Raw genomic sequence first — 27,695 nt, forward strand, 5'->3', positions numbered from 1 at the left:
TGCTGCCACCTACCGTGCAGAGTCGGCGGCTCAACTTCTTTATCGACTATCAAGTTGGATGTCACTAGAAAATTCCCTAGCCTGTGAAACTCACTTACGCGAACATTTTACACTTTAAACTTTTTTGTAATTAATAATAACACGTTAATTTATCACAAATACAGCACAAATCTATCACTAAATACTTTTATTATTCAGTTCAATTACACTTTTCCACAGTTTCCACTCAGTTTCTATACAATTTTCACTCCAACTAAATGTTTAACCAATGTATAACGAATGTACAACGAATTCAGCGTACATTCCGATTTCGAGATCCGCCAGGGTTTCTTAATGCATATGGCAAAGTATTTTGATTTATTTGAAAATAAGTGAAAATAGATTTTCCAAGGACGGTGTCGAGGTCACGGGGTCGGTGTCGTTTTTGGAAATTTGTTAACTTAATATATTAGAAGATGTTTCGCTTTAAAATAAGAAATGTTAAAATTATTAAGTTAAAAATAATTGATTTCAATGACACTTAAAATTAGACACAATATTATAGGTTCCTAACTAAAAATTTAAAAAATAACAATAAACAATTAAAAAAACCATAAAAAATTGAAAAAAAAATTTTATATGTAACTTTTGAAAAATAGAGTAATTTTAAAGGTATATATCCAAAAATTGCATAAAATTGCAAAATAACTCTTTTTTGGGATGAAAATGCAAGCTAACCCTTTTTCGGGTTAAAATTAAAAAAACATGTTACAAAAAAAAGTATGTAAGATATTTTGCTACAAATAAATTTGAATCATTTCATGAATTGTAGTTGAAAATAATTCACTAAAATTAATTTCATTGTTGTTTTTCATATGTAATTTTGGAGAAATTTTAACAATTTTTGATTGGAAATCTGTTAATCCTGCATTTACTTTTAGACTTGATTCGTTTATGTAAATTCTTTGCGAATTTCATTTTTAAAATATCTATTATTAAAATTGTCAACTAATTCAAATAATTGCGGAAACGAATTTTTTTTTCAAATGACCTTTGACCTTTCTCGAACTTTATACTTTAACGATTCAGTTGTATTAACTGAACCATTACTCCTTGTTCCATACCTCCGTCCGTTTGGATTCTAAAAAAAAAATAACTAAATAAAATATCCTTACTATACAACGAGTAGATATCTGACCGTCGACGAGATAAGGAAAATTAGCTCGAAAACGAATTTTGTATTATTTTTACTTTCATAAAAAATGACTTGAACATAATTGACATAATAGAAAACATGATTACATTAAATTAAAATTACCTTATTAATTTCAACAGCAGTGGAAGTTCCTTCCGCAGAAAGATTATTTTCTTCATTTTTTTCAATTGAATTAGAGTTGTACATGATCTGTAAAATCAAAGATTTTTCAAAATTAGTCACAAGTATATTTTAAAAATTTTATAAAAAGAATTTTTAATTTTTAAAATATATTTTTTTTAAAATAATTATTTTTTTCATTTTTTTTATAATATTATTTTTTTTAAACAAGTAATTTAAAAAAAAAATTTTAATGTCAAAATTAATTGTTTGTAACCTAACAATATTATTTGGATTATCAGAAGTGAAAAAACAGAAAAAAGTTGATGTTACGTATGAATTTCGTAACTTCTTATTAATAAATTATTAACATTATTAATAATTCATTAATACAATACTTGAAAAAGAGAACACATTATGCAACACAAACAAATAACACTTTATAAACATTATAAGAAATGCCTTTACAATCTCTTAGAGATGTCCAAATAATTATATATTAAATAGTAACTTTCAATTAATAACCTAAATTTTAAAGAAGACCTATTTAAAATTCATGATAAAATTGAGAAACTAAGTGAACTAATTTAATTCAAGAAGCAAAGGATGACGCAATAAAGATTGCTGCATCCAAGGTATGTCCATTCAAACTGAACTGGAACACTACCCCAATATTGCAAGGTTGCAATAAAAAAACATTGACAACAATAAATTTGTTAAATAAAATACTCTTTTCCCCCACCAAAAGTCAACTTAATAAAATCAGTTGACACACGAAGATCGAGGTCTTCCATGTGTAGTCTCCGAGTAATTGTTTGGAAGATTGAGAGAGAGCTCAGTGTGGAGCTTGGAGTTTGAGAGTTTTGAGTTGGAGTTTGAGTCTCTGAGTTAAGAGACTTTTTGAAACAAACCTCTTGTTTCGAGGTTGTTTCCGTTTTGAGTTTATTACTGAGTTTTAATTCGAGTTGTGATTTTTGAAGTGAGATTATTTAAAGAGTATTAAATTTTGAGTATTTTAAAGAGTGAATAATTGTAGTTTTGAAAAAAGAGAATTTAATTTTGAATTTGATTTAAAGGATATACAAATGAGTTTTTGAGAATCACTTAGTTTTGAAAATGAGATTGAAAATTAAATAGTAAATGAGAAATAAAGTTTATAGCTTATACTGAGTTTGAGATTCTTGTAATAATTGTTTAAGAAAAAGAGAATATAATATAGCTATAATAAATTGAAGAATAAATTTAATACTGAAATTGAGATACGTCGATTATTTTGAAGGATATCATTCTGAGGAATTCCAGAGGTAAATATACGTAAGAGTTCAGAGACTCTTAACATATTACACACACAACATTCTTACACATACATTCATTCACACGTAAATTGTATTAGAATACAGAATACTGTAATATTGTATTATTTGGGTTGTTACACAATATATATTTATATTCAATTAATTAAATATTTGTTTGATCTTTTATTTCAAATATTCCTAACCAATTGTTCTGATTAATATGGGGTCTCAACCAACTCACTGAATAATTGTGAGGTAAGGAAGGGATCCACTACCTATACAATATAATTTGTTCGAAGGGCAACGTATGTTAAAGTACCAAGATCTTTTAGAGTTTTAGAAAATATCAATCTTTGATTGATATTAAATAATTTTCTAATCTTCAAAATTCACCTTTAACAGTTGGTTTTTTTCATCCATGTTTTTTCCATACTTTGAAAATTGAAATCGTAAGAGCAAAAATAGAGAATATAAATTTTTTTAAATAGAGAGAGATGTTTGTTTTCTACGCGGGTAAATATGTAAAATACTGCAACTGCGCAGCCGTGAAAGAGTAGAAGGGGAACAACACTTCTCCGTGTGGAGGTATAAGACAGCAGAGGACACAAATCTCCCTTAGTTATATCTATGGGGGAATCTATATGAAGTGATCAAGGATAGGATTAGGAAACCCTTTACTTTAATAATTTCTATCTCTCACACAATTGAATAAAAAAATTTTGCCAATATCAGTTTTGATAGGTTTTTTATGCCCTTTTGATTGGTAATATGCATTTTTGAAAAAAGAAATTTTATGACCAAAAAAAAATGAAAGTAAAAAATAAATTTGACTTTTTTGGGGTGACAGACCCGATTTTTTTTTTAAACGAAAGCTGAATTTTTTTCCTATAAGGACATATAAACGAAAAAGTGGGACTAGAACGATTAACCTTTGAAAATTAGAGATTTATAGTTACTTGTACGCTGCGAGCTACCCAGCGCGATGACAATAATAGCTCGCAGCGTACAAGTAACTACAAATCTCTAATTTTCAAAGGTTAATCGTTCTAGTCCCACTTTTTCGTTTATATGTCCTTATAGGAAAAAAATTCAGCTTTCGTTTAAAAAAAAAATCGGGTCTGTCACCCCAAAAAAGTCAAATTTATTTTTGACTTTAATTTTTTTTGGTCAAAAATTTCTTTTTTCAAAAATGCATATTACCAATCAAAAGGGCATAAAAAAACCTATCAAAACTGATATTGGCAAATTTTTTTTATTCAATTGTGTGAGAGATAGAAATTATTAAAGTAAAGGGTATCCTAAAACTTCCACCCCCTCCCTTCTAAAAAATATTGGTTAAAATAGAAAAATATTTATACCAAAAATTACCATCTAATAGTACTACAAAATGCCCTATGTTTGGGCATGATAGGAGAAAAAACATTATTCACCTTGATCACTTCATATGGAATCCCCCCTATATATCTATTTGTATATATATCTATTAAGAAATACAGCGCCTTTTTAAAAATTCTCTTTTTCAATTGTAAGTAGAAAAAAATAATTAATTAATAAATTCTATAGTTACTATGTTGTCATTTTTTATAACCTTTGAATTTTTGAAGATTGTTTAATAAGATAAATTAAACTTTTATAATCGATGCAAATTGTTGTTTTTTAATTAAATTCAATTAAATTAATTTAATCATAATTTTATTGAAGAAAACTTTTATTATCTTTCTTTATTTTATTATTATTTATTTTTAATATAAATGTAATTAAAAAAAAAAGATTTATTTAAAAGTATTTTAAAATCAACAATTTGCATCGATTATACAAGTTTAATTTATCTCATTAAACAATCTTCAAAAATTCAATTGTAAAAAAAATGACAACATAAAAACTATATAACTTATTAATTAATTAATTTTTCTATTTACAATTGAAAAAGAGAATTTTTAAAAAGGCGAAAGTATGAATGCTGCCACCTACCGTGCAGAGTCGGCGGCTCAACTTCTTTATCGACTATCAAGTTGGATGTCACTAGAAAATTCCCTAGCCTGTCAAACTCACTTACGCGAACATTTTACACTTTAAACTTTATTTAATTAATAATAACACGTTAATTTATCACAAATACAGCACAAATCTATCACTAAATACTTTTATTATTCAGTTCAATTACACTTTTCCACAGTTTCCACTCAGTTTCTATACAATTTTCACTCCAACTAAATGTTTAACCAATGTATAACGAATGTTCAACGAATTCAGCGTACATTCCGATTTCGAGTTCCGCCAGGGTTTCTTAATGCATATGGCAAAGTATTTTGATTTATTTGAAAATAAGTGAAAATAGATTTTCCAAGGACGGTGTCGAGGTCACGGGGTCGGTGTCGTTTTTGGAAATTTGTTAACTTAATATATTAGAAGATGTTTCGTTTTAAAATAAGAAATGTTAAAATTATTAAGTTAAAAATAATTGATTTCAATGACACTTAAAATTAGACACAATATTATAGGATCCTAACTAAAAATTTAAAAAATAACAATAAACAATTAAAAAAACCATAAAAAATTGAAAAAAAACTTTTATATGTAACTTTTGAAAAATAGAGTAATTTTAAAGGTATATATCCAAAAATTGTATAAAATTGCAAAATAACCCTTTTTTGGGATGCAAATGCAAGCTAACCCTTTTTCGAGTTAAAATTGAAAAAACATGTTACAAAAAAAAGTATGTAAGATTTTCTTAATGCACATGGCAAAGTATTTTGATTTATTTGAAAATAAGTGAAAATAGATTTTCCAAGGACGGTGTCGAGGTCACGGGGTCGGTGTCGTTTTCTGAAATTTGTTAACTTAATATAATAGAAGATGTTTTGTTTTAAAATAAGAAATGTTAAAATTATTAAGTTAAAAACAATTGATTTCAATGAGACTTAAAATTAGGTACAATATTATAGGTTCCTAACTAAAAATTTGAAAAACAACAATAAATAATCATCACATTGAGAACTATCAAAATTTTGCTACAAATAAATGAGGCAAAATTCCTGAAATGTCCGAACAAAAAATTAAAAGTTCTCGAATTTAATCCATACTTTTCTAAAATGTTGTTATTGTTGGTGAAAGTCTAAAAATCAATTATTATTGAATTTAATAAAATAGTTTTTGAATTACAACGTTTTTAATTTTTGACTTGTGAAAAAAATTTTTTTTTCTATGTACAATATTTATAAGTAGAATGCATAAAAGTTAACCGATATATAATGATTTTTAAAGCTTTTTTGACGGGCTTCACGCTGTTAATAAATTTTTTTTAAATAACATTTGACCTTGAAATTCAAGGTCAAAATGTTAATTTACGTTTATCTCAAAATCGGATTTTTTAAAATTATTTTTAACTATCTCAATGGAAAGCTTGACTAATTTCGTACAAAACATGTAATTTTCAGAGTGGGATGTTTTAAAGTTTTTGAGATATTAATTAATTAATTAATTAATGTTTATAACAAATCAAATATTTAACAAACGAATAAAGTTATGGTAATTCTGAACTTACCAATTGAAAGTTAAGGTAATTCCGAATCCAACGAGCCCTATATGAAATATTTTGGATGAGTAGATTGTTAATAAACAATTGCAATGTTAACTAATTGTTTATTAACAATCTACTTATCCAAAATACTTCATATAGGGCTCGTTGGATGCGGAATTACGTTAAGTTTCAATTGCTACCTTCCAAATTACGGTAACTTTATTCGTTTGTAAAATATTTGATTTGTTATAAACATTAATTAATTAATTAATTAATATCTCAAAAACTTTAAAACATCCCACTCTGAAAATTACATGTTTTGTAGGAAATTAGTCAAGCTTTCCATTGAGATAGTTAAAAATAATTTTAAAAAATCCGATTTTGAGATAAACGTAAATTAACATTTTGACCTTGAATTTCAAGGTCAAATGTTATTTAAAAAAAAATTTATTAACAGCGTGTAGCCCGTCAAAAAAGCTTTAAAAATCATTATATATATGTTAACTTTTATGCATTCTACTTATAAATATTGTACATTGAAAAAAATTTTTTTTTCACAAGTCAAAAATTAAAAACGTTGTAATTCAAAAACTATTTTATTAAATTCAATAATAATTGATTTTTAGACTTTCACCAACAATAACAACATTTTAGAAAAGTATGGATTAAATTCGAGAACTTTTAATTTTTTGTTCGGACATTTCAGGAATTTTGCCTCAAATGTGAATCATTTCATGAATTATAGTTAAAAACGAATGTAAATTCTTTACGAATATCATTTTTAAAATATCTATTATTATAATTGTCAACTAATTCAAATAATTGCGGAAACGAATTTTTTTTTCAAATGACCTTTCTCCTACTTTATACTTTAACGATTGAGTTGTATTAACTGAACCATTACTCCTTGTTCCATACCTTCGTCCGTTTGGATTCTAAAAAAAATAACTAAATAAAATATCCTTACTATACAACGAGTAGATATCTGACCGTCGACGAGATAAGGAAAATTAGCTCGAAAACGAATTTTTTATTATTTTTACTTTCATAAAAAATGACTTGAACATAATTGACATAATAGAAAACATTGACACCGGTCACTTTAGGGGAGTAACTGGGCCAAAGGCCAAATCTAAATTCGCTAAATTACGCAGGGACGGTTTCCAAAGATTTGCGAATTAGTGGCGCGGATTGCATTAAATAAATGTGATCCGAATAGGTTAGGAATGTTTACTGGAGGATTGAACGAGGAGGAAAACCAGCCACGTTCTAGGATAAGGATAATTAAAATCGACACGAAGTAGTTAAATGGAAAATAAATACAAAATAATTTATTTAAGACTAAAATTACAATTAGAATTAAAATTAAATTGTCTTAAAATAACGTGAGCAAATCGCACACGATTTTGCGTCGTTTGGCCGGGGCCAAACAGGGAAAACTTGGCCTGAGGCGCACGGCCTTTGGTGTTCCCTCTGGAGACGTAGGGTCCTCACTTAGAGGCGAGGTTTCCAAATTAAGGATGTCACTATCCTGTAGATAGTCGAGCGACAGAACTCGACTTTCGGGCGGCCGAATGACCGGGGTCGGAGGTGATCTGATGGGGCTAATAGGCCCGGGGCTGAAAGCGCTGTTCGCTTCTGGGCTGGCACTGAGTTCCGGAGGGGGTGACGGACACTTCTGAGGAGTTCGCGCCTTGATGTCCGCACTGATCGACGGCGTGGTTGGTTGGGCCACCGTTGGCGCAACTACGGCCCTGGGCTTAGGGTAATTACAGGACACGTAGTCAAAGCGCGTCCAGGGCTGACGTTGGAATGGGCGAGTTATGCCTCTATCCCTACGCGGGCTCGTACTTGGTGTCGCTGGAACACGGGTGGTGACCTCCGATGGTTGACCGAATTCGGGCAGCGGTAATGTAGAGGGGGGAGCGTCCCAACTTACGGGGCTACGGCGTCGGCGACAGTACTCCTTATATACCTCGGCGTCGTGGATTTCCAATTGTACCCCTGTAGTTTCCCCAGTGTAGTAACCGGAAAATGGTTTCTTCCAGACCAGGTTATTTCTCTGCGCCCTCTGGTTGGACCGTTTCTTACCCTACAACCGAGAAAAGAACGAATGATAGCACAATATACTACTATTGAGAGGAAAACCAACTCGATATAGTAGTGATGTGTGAGAGGATAACCAACTCGACACCGTGTATGTGTAGTGCAGCCGAGAGGGAAACCAGCTCGGTGCTATGTCGCACCATATACTACTATTGAGAGGAAAACCAACTCGACACCGTGTATGTGTAGTGTAGCCGAGAGGAAAACCAGCTAGGTAATGTGTGGGTGTAATGTATCCGAGAGGAAGACCAGCTCGGTACTATGTTGTATAATATACTACTATTGAGAGGAAAACCAACTCGATATAGTAGTGATGTGTGAGAGGAAAACCAGCTCGACACCGTGTATGGGTAGTGTAGCCGAGAGGAAAACCAGCTCGGTACTAGGTCGTACAATATACTACTATTGAGAGGAAAACCAACTCGATATAGTAGTGATGTGTGAGAGGAAAACCAACTCGACACCGTGTATGTGTAGTGTAGCCGAGAGAAAAACCAGCTCGGTACTGTGTGCTCCGCGAGAGGAAAACCAACTCGAGGAATGTAGTCTGAGTTAAAAGTCTTTGTTATAGACAAAAAAGTTAATTGCAAAATTTACTTACCATGATGAAGAATGAGACTCGGTGTTAGTATGATGAACAAAAACAGGAGATAGATAGAAAAAGTCTTTATTTAAATCAGTGGTCACACGGAGAGAAATTTCTAAGTACAGTACTCGTGGAAATTTGGCTAAGTCCACCAGTGGCGGAAAATTTCTAAGTACGAATAGTCATGAAATTTTCTAAGTACAAACTAGCCGAAAATTTTCTGAGTCCAGACTTGGCGAAAATTTTCTAAGTACAAGATTCACGAATTTTTCTAAGTATAAATTTCACGAATTTTTCTAAGTATAACTTTTCGAATTTTTTCTAAGTCGAGAATAGTGGTATGTAGGCAGAGCAGAGGAGGAAGACCAACCTCTAGGTGAGCTCGAAGTAGAACTGACGTTTTGGTCCAGTGCATCAGCTTTTAAAGACCGTGACTTTTCCAAAACGTGAAGAGTGGGAGAATTTCCAAAAGTGGGGCAACCTTTCGTCCGTACACTCCCTACTCTTGATCCGCGAAAACCGCGAGAAAACCGCGGAATACCGCGAGAAACCGCGGAAACTGCGAGAATCCGCGGAATACCGCGAGTCAAGGATTAAGTCGCGTGTTTTCACGCGAGATCTTCCCAATTCTCGGAAATTCACACACATCCCTCTTAACCTACTTAATAATTAATATTCTAATTTATTATTAACAATAATATCAATCATATAATTATATATAACATTAATAAAACATTCACACTTACTATCCTACAGAATACGCGAAGAGATACATAACCCATGGCACACACTCCTCATACATACATTATATATATATGTACATACATGCATAATATACATATATATAAGCGCGGTTTCGCGTTTAATATAAAAACGCGAGACTATATTAATAATAAAAATTACGTTTGACCCGCGAACAACCTTTTTATTCGCGGTTTTCAATGAAAATTAAAGCGCGCAAGGTATCGGGAAAATAGGAGGTTGAAGAAAGTGGCAGGCGAGCACGAGAGAGCCTAGCGCGCTGGAGTGGGGAAAGCGAGGGCCTCATGCAATGGAGAGCGTAGGCGGCGCGTGGGAGAAAGGAAAGGGCCGTACGAAGAAAGTAGAGAGAGCGAATAGGAGAGAGACGAGTATGGTGAAAGGTTTGACGCGCGGTGATTGGAGGATGGAAAGAAAAGCGCAAGGCAGTGAGAGTGAAAAGGAGGCGCAAGGAAAGGAAAATGGAGGAAAATGCACGGAAAAGCGCGTGGCCAATAGCTCGCCCAAAGCCAGGGATGCATAAGGGAGCGCAACTGTACGCTTATAGTAAGCGCAAATTTTACCTCCATATGCATTTCCGTTACTGTCAATATGACGGTATCAAATCCCCCCTTTGGGAAGATATTGGTTATGAGGTTATTTATTTATTTATTTTTTTTTAAATTTGGCTATTAAAATTTACTAATAATGTTGTTCAGAGGTCTTATCTATCGGATATTTACATTGTGTTTCCTTATTCAGGATAGACTGTTTTAAGTTAACGTTAGATATTACGTCTTACGCTTCGCATACGGGCGTGCATCACGGTATAGGACCGTGTTTCGCTTGCGACGGGGATAACGTCCGCTGACGTTATCACGTTGATCTTCTTCGGCATCTGCTGATTGATCGGCGATTTGTTGAGTGTTGATCACCTGGACTTGTCCAGTCACAGGCGCAGAAAAGTTCTCCTCATCCAAGGAGTTGGTGATGGATTCGGTCGCCTCATCCGAGGGACACTTGCGGCTACTTCCTAGAGTGATGCTGTGTGCCTTTACGTCGATCAACGCAGAGGCGGGTCTATGTCGAGACTGGGGCGATAGTTGCGACCCGCAGTCGGAGACCGTGGAACTAGGTGTTGCAGAGTTTAAAGGGATAATGGCTTGGGCTTGTCCAGCCTCATGTGTAAGTAATCCGTCCGGATTACTCGCCATTCCTTTAGATTCTGTCGACTTTTCTTCGATCGGAATAGAGAGCACTGATGGTTCTTGTTGAGTTGGAGCTAAGATCAACTCGGATGCGTAGAGTTTGTGTGGACCGTCCTCCTTTTGGATCCAGAGGACGCCTGGTGAGATGATTTCTAAAACTGGATACGGTCCAGTTCGGGTTGGAGCCAATCTGGCGTTGTAACGCTCTGCTGCGTTAGAGAGGCGAGTGTTTTTAGCATATACTAAGTCTCCAACTTTAAATGGTGGGGCAGTGTCGACGCCAGCTTATCTTTTTTGATACTGACTTTGATGTTGAAAGGCGGCCGCTTCTCGTTGTTGTATTGGGGCCGGTTGTTCGGGGTCCGCGTTGGTTTGTAACTGCCATTCACCTGGTCGGCGGATCTCACGCCCGAAAATTAAATGCGCGAGTGTGACTCCAGTGGCAGCGTTTTTACGCCGTCGGAGTCCGAACAGTAGTTTGGGGAGTTGTTGGTCCCAAACTCGTTGATTTCCATCGTGTAGACGGAGTCGTAATCCCTTTTTGACTTCTTGGTTACGACGCTCGGTTGGGTTAGCTTGTGGATGATATTCAGGAGTTGTCCACAGTGTACAAGCCCAATCGTTACCTGCGTCGGCCCAGAGTTTGCTTCGAAATTGTGAACCATTATCACTTAATATTCGGTGAGGGTAACCGAATCTAGTAAACACCTCATCTTCAATGATCTGTATGATGGTTGATGCGTTCGAGTTTCTTATAGGGAAAGCTTCTACCCATCGAGTAAATAGATCTGTTACCACGAGGATGAAACGATTTCCTCGAGTCGTTAGGGGGTAGGGTCCCATGAGATCTAGGGCTACAGTTTCCCAAGCGGAGCGGGGTTTTCTTGGTTTCTGACCTACGGCAACACGGTGATGCACGGGTTTTGAGCAGAGGCAGAGGTGGCACTTTGAGACATAGCGTCGTATTTCCCTGCCCATGCCCGGCCAGGAAAAGTGTTCTTTGATGCTGCGCGTGGTTTCTTCTATTCCCGGATGTCCAGCTAGGGGGACATCATGGTATTCCCACACTACTCGCTGTTTCAGGGCAGCTGGAACTCGCAGTTGCCAGTGCCCGGCGTTGGGACAATATTTCCAAAAACCGGTGTCGTCGAGTTTATTTCCTTCGTAGAATGCCTTTTCTCGATCATTGATCGGCCCATTGCGTTGAATTGATATCCACTTCCTTATTTGACGGCTGATGAGTGTATCGAAAGGTTGGGATTCAGAGATCTCTTCTTGTAAGGTAGGTCCATAGATGACATTGATCGTGGGTACATTTTGGTTACCTTCTTGTGGAACTAACATTCTCTCTAGATCAGCGTCCCCTGGAGTGTGTTCTAGAGGATCGGGGTCGATGGACAGGGCGTTCGGCAATTCGTTATTTTTCTTTGGAGTCTGTTCAACGGAAAAGTTGAATTCCCCGAGAAGGATGTGCCAACGAGTTAACTTCGGCCTGGGATTTTTTACTTGGTTTAACCAAGTAAGGGACTTTTTATCTGTCCGTAAAATGAACGGACGGTCTTCCAAGTATGGGCGATACTTTTTGAAGGCCCAAACTACAGTTAGACAGCTTTGTTCATCAGCAGGGTAACGAGTTTCTACTGGGCTAAATTTAGCACTAGCATAAGAAACTATTCTTCGTTCTCCTTCGGATGTTTCTTGGTAGAGAACTGCCCCCATCCCAATGTCGCTAGTCTCTACTTGAAGAATGAATGCAAGGTTAGGATCAGGTCAACTCAGGACCTGAGGTTGTTTGAAAACCGATTTCACAGATTCAAATGCAGCTTGATGCTCTTGCTTCCATCTATAAGTGTTTTTAGGCGACAAAAGGTTAGTAAGGGGGGCGGTTAAATCAGCATAGCGAGGAACGTATTCCATTAACCAGTTACAGGTTCCCAGGAAAGATGCTAATTGTTTCCGGTTCTTAGGGGGCGCTGCGTTTTGGATAGCATCGATATGACGCGTTTGTGCTTCATTACAGTCAGCTGTGACTACGTGACCTAAATAGGGCAAGCTGTCTTGTCCAAAACGGCACTTGGCTGGGGTGCATGTGAGTCCAAAAGTGAGAATTCTCTCCACAACTAGGGCTACATGCCTCAAATCATTTTCCCAAGTATCCGAGAAGATGATGATGTCGTCTAGGTAGGCGATACAGAACTCTCCCCAAAATGAGCCTAACACCTTCCGCATGAGATTTTGGAAAGTGTCGGGAATGATGCCGAACGGCATTGGCCGGAACTGGTATTGGCCTCCATCTGGCGTGGAGAAGGCGGTGTATTTTTTGGATTCGGGGGACATAGGAATTTGCCAGTAGCCACTCTTGAAGTCTAAGGTGGAAAAGATTTTGGATGTTCCTATGTGTTTCAGTATTTCGTGAATCCTGGGTAAGCATTGTGGTGCGTCCTCAGTTTGGTCGTTTACCGGACGATAATCTATACAAAGGCGATATCCCCCTCCGGCCTTAGGTACCACAACAATTGCAGCATTATAGTCGGTCGTGACCGGCTCGATTACCTTTTGTGCTAACATTTCTCGGGTTTCGGAGTCAATAAATTTCTTTTTCGGTTCCGAATAACGACGTGGTGCAGCTCGAAACGGGCGAGGATTGGCTATCCTAATCTCGTGAAATGTGGCTAAGGTTTGCCGTAGCGGTCCCCCTTTATAAAAGATAGGTTCGTTCAATTTGAGAACCTGTTGGAAGCGCTCTTGGTATTCCGCCGGTACTGAGGACAAGTCGAAAGGCAGAGGTTCCCCTGGTCCGGATTGAGACACTGGTAGAGGGGTCAGATAAATCTGCCTTCGGTTTTCCTTTCCTAGGTAGAGGCAATCAGATCGATGTTCGTGATGGACATCATGGTCCTTAAGCCAAGCTTTACCCAGTACAAGGTCAGCCCGTAAATCGCTGCACGCTAGGAAGGTACCTGGGTAAACTTGGTCCCCGATTTGAGGGGAGAGATGAATGGCACCATGTATCTGACGGTTGCTCCGTTCGCAGCTAACTTAGCCTGAGTAGGGCCGGGCTTAAGAAGGGAACGTTCGCGGGCTGTAAGGATGGCTAGCCTCACGAAGTTGTGGGAGGCGCAGGAGTCAATTTCGGCCACAATTTCTCGGTTTCCGATTTGGACTCGAGTTCGTGGTAACTCCTGCGAGAGCGAATATATCGCACTTAAGATTGGGAGGCTGGTTCGACGGGCGCTGAGGGACTCGCGGCCGCCGGAACTCTCCAGTTTTCCGGATGTGTTTGTTTGCGTTGAGCTTGGAAAACGGGACAGTCGCGATGGAAGTGATATTCCGGACAGAAGTGACACGCTGGTACGCGCTGAGGCTTAGATTGTTGGGCCTCAGGTCCCGCTTAAGCGGTGGCTCTTCTTTGGACGGTGCTGGTTTGCGAGCAGCGCAGTCAGCTTCGTCTTGTTCGTCTTTAATTGCTGCTTCCAGAAGTTCTGGAAATGAGCACGGATTCGTGGGGCGGACTAGACGGAGAAGAGTCGGTTTCAGTGATTCTAACAAAAGATTGGTTAGATCGACTGCAGAAAACGATGTATTAAGCCGTTTAGTCAAAAGGAATTTCTGTTGCAGGAACACAGCGACAGGTTCCTTTTCCCCTTGTCGTTGAGAATACAGGGAGGCTTGGAGTCGCATAATGACTGTAGGTCCCGAGTATTTATTTAAAAAATGTTCTTTAAAACCATCACATGTGAACGAGAGGTTTTTATAAATTGCCCACCATTTTTGGGACTCTCCCCTAAGCCCCTTTCCAACGAGTTGAGTGCGTTGGTCATCGTCTGTGCGAGCGGCCTGAAAATAGCGTTCGCAAGAGTCAAGGAACTTCTGAGGGTCTTCGTGATCTAACCCGTTAAATTCAGGGAATGGTGGAGCAGGTGACTGGAAAGCGCGGATTAGGCTTAACCAGTCATTAAAAGAAAGATCGGTAGGCATCGCCAATGGGAAAGTGGGGGTAGGAGTCTGTCCACTAGAAGAGCTGCCCGAAGATTCGGAAGCTGGAGGGGCGGTGACAATGAGAGAACTTAAAAGGTCATTAGCTGGATTCGGTTCTCCCCCCCTTGACGTTCCTGGAGAACCCGTAGGGTTATTTGTAGTTTCCATGTTGGAAAGGTTTGAAATAGAAATATTGGGCGCCACCGGGTTTAAGGTTTCACTCCCGGAAGTGATGGCAGAGATCGGAGGTGGGATAGTTGGAATAACGTCCCCCCCTAGGGGATTCTGCGGTTGTACGGTTGGTGGGACAAAGTTTGCCGAGGAAGGACTAGTTAACGATTGCAACCCTAATTGAGGAATGAAGCTGGGAAGGTCGGTTGTAGTCAAATTATTCAAACCACTCACAATCGAATTGTGTCGACTAACGCTGATTTCAGGGTTATGCTCACGGTGTGAAACACGCTGAATAGTGGGTGGCGTATGAAATAATACGTTGGCTCTGCGGCAAGGCAAGTCCCGTAAGTTCCTCTTTTCTGCACCAGAAGTTGGAGGAGTGTGTTGGACAGCTCGTTTCGGAGTCGGAGACATCAGGCAAGTAGTTCCGTTCTGATATCCATCAGAACCTGAAAGTATTGGAACTATCTCGGGCCCCACGTTGGGTGCCAATTTGACACCGGTCACTTTAGGGGAGTAACTGGGCCAGAGGCCAAATCTAAATTCGCTAAATTACAAAGGGACGGTTTCCAAAGATTTGCGAATTAGTGGCGCGGATTGCATTAAATAAATGTGATCCGAATAGGTTAGAAATGTTTACTGGAGGATTAAACAAGGAGGAAAACCAGCCACGTTCTAGGATAAGGATAATTAAAATCGACACGAAGTAGTTAAATAGAAAATAAATACAAAATAATTTATTTAAGACTAAAATTACAATTAGAATTAAAATTAAATTGTCTTAAAATAACGTGAGCAAATCGCACACGATTTTGCGTCGTCTGGCCGGGGCCAAACAGGGAAAACTTGGCCTGAGGCGCACGGCCTCCGGTGTTCCCTCTGGAGACGTAGGGTCCTCACTTAGAGGCGAGGTTTCCAAATTAAGGATGTCACTATCCTGTAGATAGTCGAGCGACAGAACTCGACTTTCGGGCGGCCGAATGACCGGAGTCGGAGGTGATCTGAAGGGGCTAATAGGCCCGGGGCTGAAAGCGCTGTTCGCTTCTGGGCTGGCACTGAGTTCCGGAGGGGGTGACGGACACTTCTGAGGAGTTCGCGCCTTGATGTCCGCACTGATCGACGGCGTGGTTGGTTGGGCCACCGTTGGCGCAACTATGGCCCTGGGCATAGGGTAATTACAGGACACGTAGTCAAAGCGCGTCCAGGGCTGACGTTGGAATGGGCGAGTTATGCCTCTATCCCTACGCGGGCTCGTACTTGGTGTCGCTGGAACACGGGTGGTGACCTCCGATGGTTGACCGAATTCGGGCAGCGGTAATGTAGAGGGGGGAGCGTCCCAACTTACGGGGCTACGGCGTCGGCGACAGTACTCCTTATATACCTCGGCGTCGTGGATTTCCAATTGTACCCCTGTAGTTTCCCCAGTGTAGTAACCGGAAAATCGTTTCTTCCAGACCAGGTTATTTCTCTGCGCCCTCTGGTTGGACCGTTTCTTACCCTACAACCGAGAAAAGAACGAATGATAGCACAATATACTACTATTGAGAGGAAAACCAACTCGATATAGTAGTGATGTGTGAGAGGATAACCAACTCGACACCGTGTATGTGTAGTGCAGCCGAGAGGGAAACCAGCTCGGTGCTATGTCGCACCATATACTACTATTGAGAGGAAAACCAACTCGACACCGTGTATGTGTAGTGTAGCCGAGAGGAAAACCAGCTAGGTAATGTGTGGGTGTAATGTATCCGAGAGGAAGACCAGCTCGGTACTATGTTGTATAATATACTACTATTGAGAGGAAAACCAACTCGATATAGTAGTGATGTGTGAGAGGAAAACCAGCTCGACACCGTGTATGGGTAGTGTAGCCGAGAGGAAAACCAGCTCGGTACTAGGTCGTACAATATACTACTATTGAGAGGAAAACCAACTCGATATAGTAGTGATGTGTGAGAGGAAAACCAACTCGACACCGTGTATGTGTAGTGTAGCCGAGAGAAAAACCAGCTCGGTACTGTGTGCTCCGCGAGAGGAAAACCAACTCGAGGAATGTAGTCTGAGTTAAAAGTCTTTGTTATAGACAAAAAAGTTAATTGCAAAATTTACTTACCATGATGAAGAATGAGACTCGGTGTTAGTATGATGAACAAAAACAGGAGATAGATAGAAAAAGTCTTTATTTAAATCAGTGGTCACACGGAGAGAAATTTCTAAGTACAGTACTCGTGGAAATTTGGCTAAGTCCACCAGTGGCGGAAAATTTCTAAGTACGAATAGTCATGAAATTTTCTAAGTACAAACTAGCCGAAAATTTTCTGAGTCCAGACTTGGCGAAAATTTTCTAAGTACAAGATTCACGAATTTTTCTAAGTATAAATTTCACGAATTTTTCTAAGTATAACTTTTCGAATTTTTTCTAAGTCGAGAATAGTGGTATGTAGGCAGAGCAGAGGAGGAAGACCAACCTCTAGGTGAGCTCGAAGTAGAACTGACGTTTTGGTCCAGTGCATCAGCTTTTAAAGACCGTGACTTTTCCAAAACGTGAAGAGTGGGAGAATTTCCAAAAGTGGGGCAACCTTTCGTCCGTACACTCCCTACTCTTGATCCGCGAAAACCGCGAGAAAACCGCGGAATACCGCGAGAAACCGCGGAAACTGCGAGAATCCGCGGAATACCGCGAGTCAAGGATTAAGTCGCGTGTTTTCACGCGAGATCTTCCCAATTCTCGGAAATTCACACACATCCCTCTTAACCTACTTAATAATTAATATTCTAATTTATTATTAACAATAATATCAATCATATAATTATATATAACATTAATAAAACATTCACACTTACTATCCTACAGAATACGCGAAGAGATACATAACCCATGGCACACACTCCTCATACATACATTATATATATATATGTACATACATGCATAATATACATATATATAAGCGCGGTTTCGCGTTTAATATAAAAACGCGAGACTATATTAATAATAAAAATTACGTTTGACCCGCGAACAACCTTTTTATTCGCGGTTTTCAATGAAAATTAAAGCGCGCAAGGTATCGGGAAAATAGGAGGTTGAAGAAAGTGGCAGGCGAGCACGAGAGAGCCTAGCGCGCTGGAGTGGGGAAAGCGAGGGCCTCATGCAATGGAGAGCGTAGGCGGCGCGTGGGAGAAAGGAAAGGGCCGTACGAAGAAAGTAGAGAGAGCGAATAGGAGAGAGACGAGTATGGTGAAAGGTTTGACGCGCGGTGATTGGAGGATGGAAAGAAAAGCGCAAGGCAGTGAGAGTGAAAAGGAGGCGCAAGGAAAGGAAAATGGAGGAAAATGCACGGAAAAGCGCGTGGCCAATAGCTCGCCCAAAGCCAGGGATGCATAAGGGAGCGCAACTGTACGCTTATAGTAAGCGCAAATTTAACCTCCTTATGCATTCCCGTTACTGTCAATATGACGGTATCAACATGATTACATTAAACTAAAATTACCTTATTAATTTCAACAGCAGTGGAAGTTCCTTCCGCAGAAAACCCTTAGATACCAAGTTTCATAAAAAATTAACAATTTTTATAAATTTCAACCGTCATATGTGACCGTCTACGACAAAACAAGGCTTAGCTCCCAAAAAATCATTTTTTAGTTTTTGATGCTAATCGATAGATTTTAAGTTGCTCTTTCACATGCAAAAGTCAGAAATTGTTTATGTCAATTACTTTTGACACTATAACGTTCTAAAGACGGGCATGTCAAGCGTGTTCCTTGTTTCTGCTTCTACTTCAATCGCTTGCCCTGTGAAATTTACTTTTGGGAGCTGAGCCTTGTTTTGTCGTGGACGGTCACATATTGAGTCTGCAATATTGAATTTTAAAAATCTACAATCAGATTAGTACTCAGCGACCCCAAAAACTCAGAGATACGAAGTTTTATAAAAAACTAATAACATTTATAAATTTCGACCACTATATTCGATCCGCCATTTTGAATTTTGAAAACCCGACATCGAATTCGTTATCAGCGACCCCAAAAACCTTCATGTAACAAGTTTTAAGTGAATTCGATGAACTGTTATAAATTTTGACCGCCATATTGAATCTACCATATTGAATTTTAAAAATCTGACTTCATATTCGTACTTAGCGACCCCAAAAATCCCTAGATACCAAGTTTTACAAAAATAATTATTATTTATAAATTTCGACCGCCATATTGGATCCGCCATTTTGAATTTTCAAAATCTGACATCATATTCGTTATCAACGACCCTAAAAACCCCTAAGTAACAACTTTCAAATGAATTGGTAAATTTTTATAAATTTCGACCGCCATATTGGATCCGCCATTTTGAATTTTAAAAATCTGACATCAAATTCGTAATCAGCGAGCCGGAAAACTCCGAGATACCAGGTTTCATAACAAATTATTAATTTGTACAAAATTCCCAACCCCCTTCATTTAAGGGTTGTTTTTACCCCTAAAAGCAAAAAATGACCTGATCTAGCAAAACGGCCAGACACGGGTATCTTTTTTTTGGTCCTAGTTTCTGAAAATCATTGATTTTTTCGTGTGTGAAAAATCATGTCGGACGGTGTTATTTGGATTATCAGAAGTGAAAAAACAGAAAAAAGTTGATTTTTTTCATCCATGTTTTTTCCAAACTTTGAAAATTGAAATCGTAAAGAGCAAAAATAGAGAATATAATTTTTTTTTAAATAGAGAGAGAAGTTTGTTTTCTACGCGGGTAAATATGTAAAATACTGCAACTGCGCAGCCGTGAAAGAGTAGAAAGGGAACAACACTTCTCCGTGTGGAGGTATAGGACAGCAGAGGACAAAAATCTCCCTTAGTTATATCTATATATCTATTTGTATATATATATATATCTATTAAGAAATACAGCGCGGGAAACTTTCGTAAAAATTTAAACAGCTTTTTTAAGTTTTCGTACCAGTTTTTCGTGTTGTTAAAAATTGTGTATGTGTTTTATTTAAACATGTTTGCGTGTGTCAAATATTCTCGACCTTGTGCAGGACACGAAGATTTAGAAGTGATAAGTGTAAGAGATGTGACAAACAAATTTGATCCTGAACGTGTAAACGTTGATAATAAAAAAACTTTATTTTATTAAATGTGCTACGAAAGGAAAATGTTCTGCCTTCATTATCTTTGTAACAAGTAAGTGCTTTTATGTAGTCTATAGGGTCAATTGGGGTAAATGGAATGAAAATCCTTATTTTTCACAAATTACGTAAGTTTCTTCCTTTAAAAGGTAATATTTGCGGGTTTATTTTTTTAAGTTTTTATTTACATTTCCAGGATTAATTTTACGCAGCAGAAAAAAATTTAAATAAGCTTTAAACGCATGAAACTAACTGTCCCCATTTACCCCAAGATTTAGAAAATTTCAAAAAATTTGGGTAAATGGGGACAGCATAGTTTCGAAAGGAACGTTTAAGAAAAAAATTTCCTTAAGTATATGACTGTATTAAGGGATAAAAAAAACTTGAAAAAAATTTGTAGTAGATATATAATAGTTGAACTAATTGAATTTTTTTTGTATTTCAGTATTTTGTCTCGCATTTGAAAAAACAGAATTAAAAATCGTATAAAAATTGTTTCTTATTCTTCATGACTTCCATAACAGAAATTCTCCTGAATTTTTGATTTTTTCAATTTGGTTAATAATAACAAGCTGTCCCCATTTACCCCAAAAATTTGAAAACTCAGGGTAAATGGGGACAGCTTGTAATTATTAACTAAATTGACAAAAATAAAAAATTTAAGTGAATTTCTGTTATGGGTATCATATAAGGAATTAGAAATAATTGTTGTACACTGAAAAAATTTTGGTGCAACAGTTGCCCCAAACGAAAAATTTTAATATTCAATTAACTTCACACTTAATATTTACCATGAGTTTTTATATGAGTGAATCTAACTGAATAAAGAAATTTTTCGTTTGAGATAGCTGCTGTACCAACATTTTTTCAGTGTATGATATTTTTAAGTCTGTTTTCTTTTAAATGCGAGAAAAAATACTGAAACAGATTCACTTTGATTTTCAAGTTTTTATGCATTGAGCGATAACTTGAATTATCTTGCTGCCAATTGTCAAGATAAAAACTTGCGGTATTAGTCAGAACCTCATGAAGATGATCTGAGGTTAAAATATTGACGTTGAACTTCATTTTAGAATTTAAATTAAGCTCCAACACTTCTTGTCCCTACCTCCCTGAAGTTGGCGTCGACGCTCATGTGTGGAAAATTATTTTTCATGGGTCAAAAAATATCAAATCATTTTTAAAAACGTTTTGGGGCCACATAATACCTTGAAAAGTATTTCTTAAGGTATTATTTGGACCGAAAATATTTTTAAAAAAATAATTTGATATTTTTGATCCTGTAAAAATAATTTTCGACGCTGAGCGTCGACGCCAACTTCATGGAGGTTTGTTCCTATTTATACCAACTATGATCCTAAATATTTATATATTTATATTTATTCTATAGTTTTTTATTTTTTAAATAATGTTAATAACTTAACAACAATTGATTTCCAAAAAAAATTTGTAATGAGGAAATATGTGTAGAAATAAAAAAATTTAATATTCATATTTAAAGGTTTAAATTTTTAATAAATAATGTTAATAACTTAAAAACAGTTGGTTTTAGAAAAATAATTAAGAGAAAAATTCCTAAAATCACTTTCAGTATGTAAAATTAGAAAAAAAATGTTTAAAAATAAAGGAAAATGTTTTAAAACATATTTTAAGATTTCTGAAAACATAACATCGTACGTCTTCTTTTACTTCTCAATCTCAAATTACATTTTATGTTCTCATTATACTAGCATTTTATTTAATTTTCTAAAAATCGGCACTTTCAGCCCCGGTCTCCCCTACTTTGTTTACAAATTTTGTAAAAAAATGTAAAAAAAATTCGCATCTTATTAAAGTAAGTTGAAAAAAGTCGTATAATCCGAGGCCTGAATGTGTAATTTTTAAATTATATCAAACAATGTTTCGTGCAAATGGCGGGGCCATTTTTAATTTAATTTTAATACTTTGATTATACTTGAAGCATTCTCAATACATATTTGTATTTTTCATTGTTTGTTATCGTAGTATATTCCATATTTTTGTGCTATTTATTCTGAGGTTTTTGTGAACATTTTTCTCAGGTAATGTTTTATTACACTGGTGTTTAATTTAAAGGAATATTTGTCCATTGGGGGAGTCGTGCTGTACGCACTATACTTTCAACCAATTTGTCAAAAACGTTGGCTAATAAATTTGAGGACATTAAGGGCATGGGTTTTTCCTTTTTTCCTTGAATAAACAATCTACAACTTGTTATAAAAGATCTTTTTCATCTTTATTATAGGAGTGTTACCTTTGTTCAGACTAAATATTGAATTAGTTTGAAATACTTTAATAATTTATTACATTTTAAGAATAGTTTTTCGGGCAATGTTTTCATGGGTGATAACCGTTTCACTCCCTTGAGGGGAAGTGGTATACCGGCCGAACCATACCCCTCCCACATTTTCTGTTTATGACTTAATGAGTTTTTCCAAAATATTAAAAAATTTTAAAATATATTTTTTCAACATATTTACATTCCTTGGAATTTAACGATTACGAGCATATATTGTTTTAATTAAAAATGTTAATATCTAAAAGTTTTATAATTTTGAAAGAATTTATTAATTTATAATTTGTATATAGGTATAAATGATGTATGTCACGACAAATATGACATCAATTTGCAATTGCATCTCCGACTTTTTTAAAACTTATTTTTCTTTGAGCACTAATTACGACTATCTTTCATAATTTTGTCAAATTCTTTTTAGCTAGCCATTTATTTACGAGATCATTAAAATGTACGTATTACATTTTTTTTATAAATAATAATTTTTAATATACAAAAAATGCCCATTCAACGAAAATTATAAAAATATTAAATATTAACATTTTTAACTGGAAGAACATATGCTCGTAACCGTAAAATTCCGAAGAATTTGAATATGTCAAAAAAATTTTTTAAATGTTAATATTTAAAAATTTTATAATTTTTGTAAAAAAATCATTAAGAGTTGGTCCCGGCCGGTAAAGTGGAGGTTAGGGTGCCCATGAAAATAAAAAAAAAATTTTATTCAAACCTATATGAAATATTTTGGATTACTAGATTGTTAATTATCAATTACCTAACATTGCTATAGTTTATAAAAAATTCTCTAATTCAAAATAGTTCATATTTAGGCTCTTTGGATAAGAAATTACGTCAGCTTTTAATTAGTAGCTTCAGAATCGCAATAATACTCTTCACTGTAACTGTGCCATAGCGGCATCGAAAAAAGGGGTTTTGGGGGTCGCTGAATACAAAACTTTGTTCGAAAATAAAAAATTCAAAATGGCAGTTTCAAAATAGTGACCAAAAAAATTTTTAAATTAACATTTGTTATTAAGAAAACAAAAAAAAAATTTTTTTTATATTAACGGTTTTTATAAAAAAAATTAGCAAGTATATCAAATGTACATTCGGGATTAGGTGGCGTGGTTATATCTGAAAATTTCTTTTATTAATAAAATGATTAAATGAAGTTGATTATATGAAATTTGCTCATTTTGATAATAATTTTATTGTAAAATTAGAGTGCAAGACTTATTTTGTTAAGTTTTATATTGTTTAAAATTTAAATTATATAATTTAATTAATTTCTTTCCTGTGCCAAGCAAAGCTTCAAACAAAGTGGTATAAAAAGAAAACTAATAAATATATTAGAACATTCTTTTTTTTAAATTAAAGCTGAGATGTTACAGCAAGTTCTCTATATAATAACTTTTTTAAAAAAGCAAAAATGAGTGAGTTATACAGCAAAGTGTGAAAAGTGAGCCAACACTGCAAAAATATGTCACTTACTTGGTATCTTACAATAAGATGTAATATGGAAAAATGGTATCTTCCATCTTAAAAAAGATATTTTGTAAAGTATCTTATTAATATTTAAGATGCTTTTTGCGTTTTAACAAGAATTAAAATATTTTTTCCATCTTAAAATGTAAGTTACTTAGATAAGTTTCTATAAGTAACTTGAATTAAGATATGTGTGGAGTCATATGCTGTTTAGAAAATAGATGCTTGTAAATTGTAAGATACATCAGCATTTAAAGTTACTAAAATATAAAATACATTAAGCATCTTACATAAGAGGCCATAGTTAACCTCAAAATTTTTTTCATCAAAAATATATTAAGCACTTTGGCAAAGATACTATTAACATCTTAAACTAAGATATTTCAAATAAATAAAAAGTTACTACCAAAACTTCTTAAAAATGACTAGTAAAACGTCTTATATTAAGACATACTTTTTGCAGTGAAGTCACCTGATCTCCTCTAGTCAGGGGTTTTCAGGGTCGCAGAATCCGAATTTTTGGTAGAAAATTAAAAATGTCGATAAGAAAATTGAAAATTTTTAGTCAGATTAATTGACTTTTACATTTTTTAGCCGCTATTTTTAATTTTTAATTTTTTACAGAAAATTCGAATTTAGCGACCTTGAAAACATACAATACGATGTTTTATTTAAAAAAATTTTTTTGAACATTTATGACATGAAAACTTTATTTTCACTGGGCTGTGAAGGTGTTAAAATATTCTGCGGATATCCCGGGCTGTGAGGATAGCATCGCAGCATAAAAAGTATTACTAATATTACACTTATTACCAATTATTATAGGCTAATACAGAGGTATTATAGAGTATTAGAGAATATTACACATATCAAGAAGGTTGTACAGTTAATTCTATATCTAACTTTCAATGTTTCTGCTTATTTCATAAGTATGTACATGTCAAATATTTATTATGAAAACGCTGCATATTCCAGATACGAAGAAAGAAGCCTTGGAGAAAATGAAAACGGAGAGATTAAAATATCCTCCAATTAGCATAGGCATTCCACCATCATCGTCTGAATCTGAGACTGAAAAGTCAAATAAAAGGGACAATTCTGTAAAAAATATGAAACGTGTCCTCAAAGGACTACGACTAACAATTACACCAAAATTATAAGTAATAATAATTTTAATCCTAATTCTACTGACGATGACGTGGATGACTTTGAGGATGATGATGGTAATAATGATGATAATGATCATGAAGATAACGGCTTTCACGATGATGATAACTTGGTAGAAAATAATGTAAGTTATTATTTTCTATAAATATACGAAGGTTCATTTAGAATCAAATATGTTTCACAATTTTTTTTATTCTTTGAAATCCACAATATTTAATTAATTCTTTATTTATATTTTACAGAAACTAGCGAAAATGATTTCTTTCAAACGAACCAACACTGAAAATTCAACTATGGGAGAAATGAAAAAGGTAAATTTTAAATGTAAAAATTCTTCTACAATAACTTGAATCTATACTTGATGAACTTAAAAATATAAATTTTTCTTTAATTGTGTATTGCAAAAATTAATACTTTTCCTTTAAATAAAAATAGAGAAAATTGTCCTGTTATGAGAATGATGATCACTCAAGTGAGATTAGAAGATTAACAGAACAGATGTCTATATTGAAAAAGAAAGTGGAAAAGCAGTATGAAGAAATAGAAGGTTTGAAAAATACATTAAAAACAATAGATGCAGAAATACATGATTTAAATCGCCGAAATGTTGGTCTTTAAAATAAACTACTTTCAAGATTAGATGAATTGGATAGTATGTATTTAATAGTATTTCATATTTAACAAACTTTACACATTTTAAAATATTTAATAAAATATTATTTGAAAGTCATTATTTTTAGAATTTAAAAAATATTTTGATTTCTTTTACTGAAGTTAATGCTTATTTTTATTATTTGCAGAAAATGTTGAGGATATTGAAATTGGTACTGCCGAAGCTTCTGGAAAGCAAACTTTTGAAAAAGTTGGGGCAATAGAAAAGAACAAGGTACTTAATATTTACGTCGTACTCGAAGAACTCTCTTTCACTATATAACAAAAAATGTTTCAATTCAATAAAATTAAATTTTTTTACTTATTTTTTATTCCAGGTACATCTAGGCAACAATATTTGGATAGACCAAAGTAAATATGATGTAGTGGCACTTTCTTCAAAGTCACCAAAAATTTATATAAATAAATTAGATGAAGCATGTTTCGGATTCCAAACGCTTATAAACAGTAGCGTTACTGGAAAGGTGTCTAATAGAACTAGAAAAACTAATTCTATGGCACGTCCACGCCTCGATCCCCAAAAAATATGTGCTATACAAGGTAAGTTACAGTATTTAGGTTAAAGTATGTCAAAGTAAGAAAAAAATTAATTTTTCTTTAGTTTTATATTTAACATGTTGAACTTAATTTTTCAGAATCTTTCGAAAATTGGGCTAAACAATGTACACCGCCATACGATAAGGTGTCGATACAAGTTTTTAAAAATGATGTTCCGACTACTATTAGCCAGTATATTACGAAGTTGAGACAACGGCACTGCGAAAGATTTACTAGTGAGTTTTAATTATACATGTAATTACTATGTATTAATATACAGTAAAACCTTAAAGTCCAGTTTTTTTAACAGAAATCTTTAACTTTTCAAATTTAAATAATTAACACATTTTAATGAAAAGATAAATATATTTTATAGAAGTTCTGGCTTCTGCGGAGGAGCACTCTGTAATCAATGACGATCCATTACATATTGAGAACCTTGTACAGATTGAGGACCAACAAAGCTGTGAGAAAAATGAAGGAGCACCTCATGAATTGGATGACAATTTACTGGTAAAATGTTTTACATTTATATTATATATAGAGTGAATTAATATATAGTAAAAGATAATAAACATATTATTTTTGTTTATATGTTTTTTCATAAATTTTTAAGTAATGATAATTTTTTTAATTCAACAAATCAATTTTTAAGAATATTTCAGTATTTTTCACTATATGAAATTGATTTTAAGTTCTCTTATTTATTTTTTTCATTTTGTGCAGATTAATAATGTTGCAGTAATGAGGGAAAGACCACAAATTTTGTCTATTCAGGAAAAAGTGCTGCGGTTTAATGAAATTTAATTCTGAAAAATAATTTTTATATTAAGATTTATGTACAAATTATTTAATAATAAAAAAGTGCAAAAAGTAAATCAAGTATGTTTGTCTACAACCTAACATGCAACAGATTTTTAAATTATTTTAATAAATTATTATTTAATAAATTTAAATTTAAAAGATAAGACATAAAAAAGGAGATGAAATGATATTGAAATCATCTATCGTTTTTAAGTATCCATTCTGTATCTACAAAACAAAATACCTTTTTATCTCTTTATATCACCTTTTTTGTATCTTTCTATCGCTGGATATTCATTTAAAGAGATGAGAAAAGAGATAGAAAAATATAGAAAATAGAATATAGAAAAAAGAAGAAAACGGAATATAAAAAGAGATATAGAAAGAGATAAAAAATAGGATATAAAAGGAGATATAGAAAGAGATAAAATAGGATATAAAAATAGATATTAAAAGAGATAGAAAATAGGATATAGAAAGATATAGAAAGAGATAGAGAAAAGGATATAAAAAAAGATATAGAAAGAGATAGAAAATAGGATATAAAAGGAGATATAGAAAGAGATAAAAAAAGGATATAAAAGTAGATATTAAAAGAGATAGAAAAAAGGATATAGAAAAAGATAAAAAAAATATGGAAGGATATTGAAAGAGATAGAAAGATATAGAAATAAGGATATAGAAGGATATAGAAAGAGAT

General features: G+C 34.6%; 2 protein-coding genes across 6 annotated transcripts in view; both read left to right on the plus strand.

Moving 5' to 3' along the window:
* The window catches only part of LOC127285684 (uncharacterized), an 85,231-nt gene that overhangs the window by 51,341 nt on the left and 6,195 nt on the right, over nucleotides 1–27,695 (plus strand). The window lies entirely within an intron of this gene.
* Nucleotides 24,228–27,069, plus strand: LOC127285687 (uncharacterized). The gene is made up of 8 exons (XM_051311822.1): nucleotides 24,228–25,106; nucleotides 25,225–25,293; nucleotides 25,418–25,634; nucleotides 25,783–25,868; nucleotides 25,972–26,194; nucleotides 26,290–26,427; nucleotides 26,568–26,704; nucleotides 26,918–27,069. The coding sequence occupies exons 5-8, from the start codon at nucleotides 26,149–26,151 to the stop codon at nucleotides 26,996–26,998; spliced, it is 402 nt and encodes a 133-aa protein (XP_051167779.1). The 5' UTR covers nucleotides 24,228–25,106; nucleotides 25,225–25,293; nucleotides 25,418–25,634; nucleotides 25,783–25,868; nucleotides 25,972–26,148; the 3' UTR covers nucleotides 26,999–27,069.

This window comes from Leptopilina boulardi, unplaced genomic scaffold, assembly GCF_019393585.1.
Source record: "Leptopilina boulardi isolate dan_hultmark-lab unplaced genomic scaffold, ZJU_Lbou_2.1 LbouV2_341, whole genome shotgun sequence".
Taxonomy (NCBI): domain Eukaryota; kingdom Metazoa; phylum Arthropoda; class Insecta; order Hymenoptera; family Figitidae; genus Leptopilina; species Leptopilina boulardi.

Bases quoted from the DNA above. Each gene is read 5' to 3' on its own strand.
- LOC127285687 (XM_051311822.1), top strand. From the start codon at position 26,149: ATGGCACGTCCACGCCTCGATCCCCAAAAAATATGTGCTATACAAG. The intron at 26,195-26,289 runs GTAAGTTACAGT...TTAATTTTTCAG, and splicing joins AAAAATATGTGCTATACAAG to AATCTTTCGAAAATTGGGCT. The intron at 26,705-26,917 runs GTAAAATGTTTT...CATTTTGTGCAG, and splicing joins AATTGGATGACAATTTACTG to ATTAATAATGTTGCAGTAAT.